The 2,451-nt window shown below is 35.4% G+C and overlaps 1 protein-coding gene across 1 annotated transcript; it reads left to right on the top strand.

Moving 5' to 3' along the window:
• Positions 1 to 301: 301 nt before the first annotated feature.
• Positions 302 to 2,084, top strand: LOC102586553 (uncharacterized protein DDB_G0271670-like). Its single transcript, XM_006342751.2, has one exon. The coding sequence runs from the start codon at positions 586 to 588 to the stop codon at positions 1,786 to 1,788; it is 1,203 nt and encodes a 400-aa protein (XP_006342813.1). The 5' UTR covers positions 302 to 585; the 3' UTR covers positions 1,789 to 2,084.
• Positions 2,085 to 2,451: the final 367 nt, after the last annotated feature.

Genomic DNA, 2,451 nt, shown 5'->3' with positions numbered 1-2,451 from the left:
AAATTGATTGAATCACAAAGATCTATTCACTTATATAGAAGAAGAATCGAAAAAGATTTTCTTTTTCTATATTTCTCCATTAGTTTCCATAAAAAGATGAGAAAATTTGGAGAACACATGATGAAACTTGACCAAAAACTTCACTCCAATATGATTGCCACGAATATTTGAAAATTTAGGCCAAACGATAGCTCAGTAGTTGATGGCCAGGATATGAACCCAAATGGTATAATACGTTGATACATATATAAAATTATTATTTTTATACGTACATGTATAGCAGTAATAGGTCGTAGGGGTTCCTCTTGTCTTGTTTGATCAGTTTTAATTATATCAGTTAGTCAGGTTGGCACGTGCTCCTGGGGACTACCATTTCTTCCTTCCTTCAATGCCATAACTTCTCTTCTATTTTCTGTATTGCTTTCATTTACACCACCATTTGACCATTTTTGCCTACTTCTTCTTCTCTTGTTTAATCCTTTCTTCAAGTTATTAAGGAGGCTCTAGTAGTAGTTGTTTTCAGCAAGAACAAGACAAGTAATGTATAGAAAATAACAGAGCAGAAACAGAGTTAGTTAAGCTGCAATGGTGATGGAAGGGATTGAAGAAGACATGGGTGATGGTAATATGATATGTACAAATCATCCTTACAAGAACAATACCCCAGGTGGGATCTGTGCTTTTTGCCTTCAAGAAAAGCTTGGAAAACTTGTTTCTTCCTCTTTTCCTTCTGCCATTTTCCCTTCTTCTTCCTCTTCTTCTACACCTTCTTTTAGATCTGATCATTTTGGTGTACCTACCACTTCCACTACTACTACTACTACTACTACTACTACTACCTCAACTCTACCATCACTCCAAACCAACCAAACCAACAACAAGAACCAAACAAATGTTTGTAATAATCACTATGGGAAAATGAGGAAATCAAGAATGCCTTTTCTCTTGAGTAGCCATTATAACAAGAAGAAAAAAGATGGTAATAGTAATGGTAGTGTTATTGCTACTATGAAGAGAAGCAAGTCTACAACAATTCCTAGAAATGGTATGCATTTCTTGAATGAAGAAGAAGAAGACTATAATACTCCTCACAGGAGAAGGTTCTGGTCATTTCTCTACTACTCATCTTCTTCTAAGCAGCAGCATTCCAAGAAAACTGAAAGAAACATGACTTTTCCTTCAGTTGGGAATGGTTCTATGAGGTCAAAGAAGAAAGAAGAAGAGTTTGTTGTGGTGGAGGAGAATGAAAATGAGAGTAGTCCTGCAGTTGATAGAAAAGTATCTAGATCTAGATCTGTTGGCTGTGGAAGCAGAAGCTTTTCAGGTGATTTTTTTGAAAGAATCTCAACTGGTTTTGGAGATTGTACTTTGAGAAGAGTTGAGTCTCAAAGAGAAGGCAATAACAAGTCTAAAATTCATCACAGAAACAGTGGTGCAGCAGCAGCAGCAGGGGCAGGGCAAGATTGTATCAAAGAAAGAGTTAGATGTGGTGGACTATTCAGTGGTTTTATGATAACTTCTTCATCATCATCTTCATCATCTTCATCTCATTGGGTTTCATCTGAGGAAAATATGAATGGGAAATCTGGCATAGCTCCTGTGGGACAACAACAACAACAGCAGCTTGTACATGGAAGGAACAGAAGTTCTTGGGGATGGGCATTTGCAAGTCCAATGAGAGCTTTCAGTAAGACATCGTCATCAAATGGGAAAAGAGGTGCATCAAATAAGAATGCTACTACTCCTAATTTGGCAGCTATTCCTTCTTTGCTGACTGCCAGAGGCTAAATCAAAAGGGCTCTCTTTTCCTTTATTCTACTACTTTTATTTACTAAGTTTAATTAGCTACTGATACTACTATAGAAATTTTACATTGTTCTTGTTTGAAAACTCTGTTTATTTGTCAAGTGTGATCCATGCTTATCTCTTTTGGTAAACAGCCCCTTTTTTCTCCTGCTATTGAGGTTGATGTTGATCTTTTCTTAATTGTTTTGCTTTTGTGGAGTAAATAGGATACCACTTCTTTTTATGTCTATTGTAAAATTGAATAATTGATTGAATGAAAATGCATGTAGTTTATTTCAGGAGGTGGAGTGGTGGTAACTCACAAATGAAGAGTGTGTACTTTCTTTGTTCTATTATTGGGAAAAATATTTTAGAGTGATACAATCCAATCATTTACTACATGTTTGTTGTTCATGGCAAATTGCTTATAGGACTCTTTTTGAATGGAAATAATTGCTATTTTTGTTGATGCTACCTTAGCCTCAAAGGTGGAACTTTTTGAATGGAAAGAAATTGTTATTTTTGTTGTTGTTGTTGTTATGTAATGTTATTATGGCTAAAATTAACCTTTGTTTTTATTGATTTTGGTGACCTTGTGGTAGGTAGTGTGTCAAAAGATATTTGGTTGGAATTCATATTGTGGTAGAGTTTTGATTTATATGCAGG

The sequence above is a fragment of the Solanum tuberosum genome, unplaced genomic scaffold, assembly GCF_000226075.1.
Source record: "Solanum tuberosum cultivar DM 1-3 516 R44 unplaced genomic scaffold, SolTub_3.0 scf00035, whole genome shotgun sequence".
Lineage (NCBI taxonomy): Eukaryota > Viridiplantae > Streptophyta > Magnoliopsida > Solanales > Solanaceae > Solanum > Solanum tuberosum.
The sequence above is the reverse complement of the archived record's forward strand: the minus strand, read 5'-3'. Positions and strand labels throughout refer to the sequence as shown.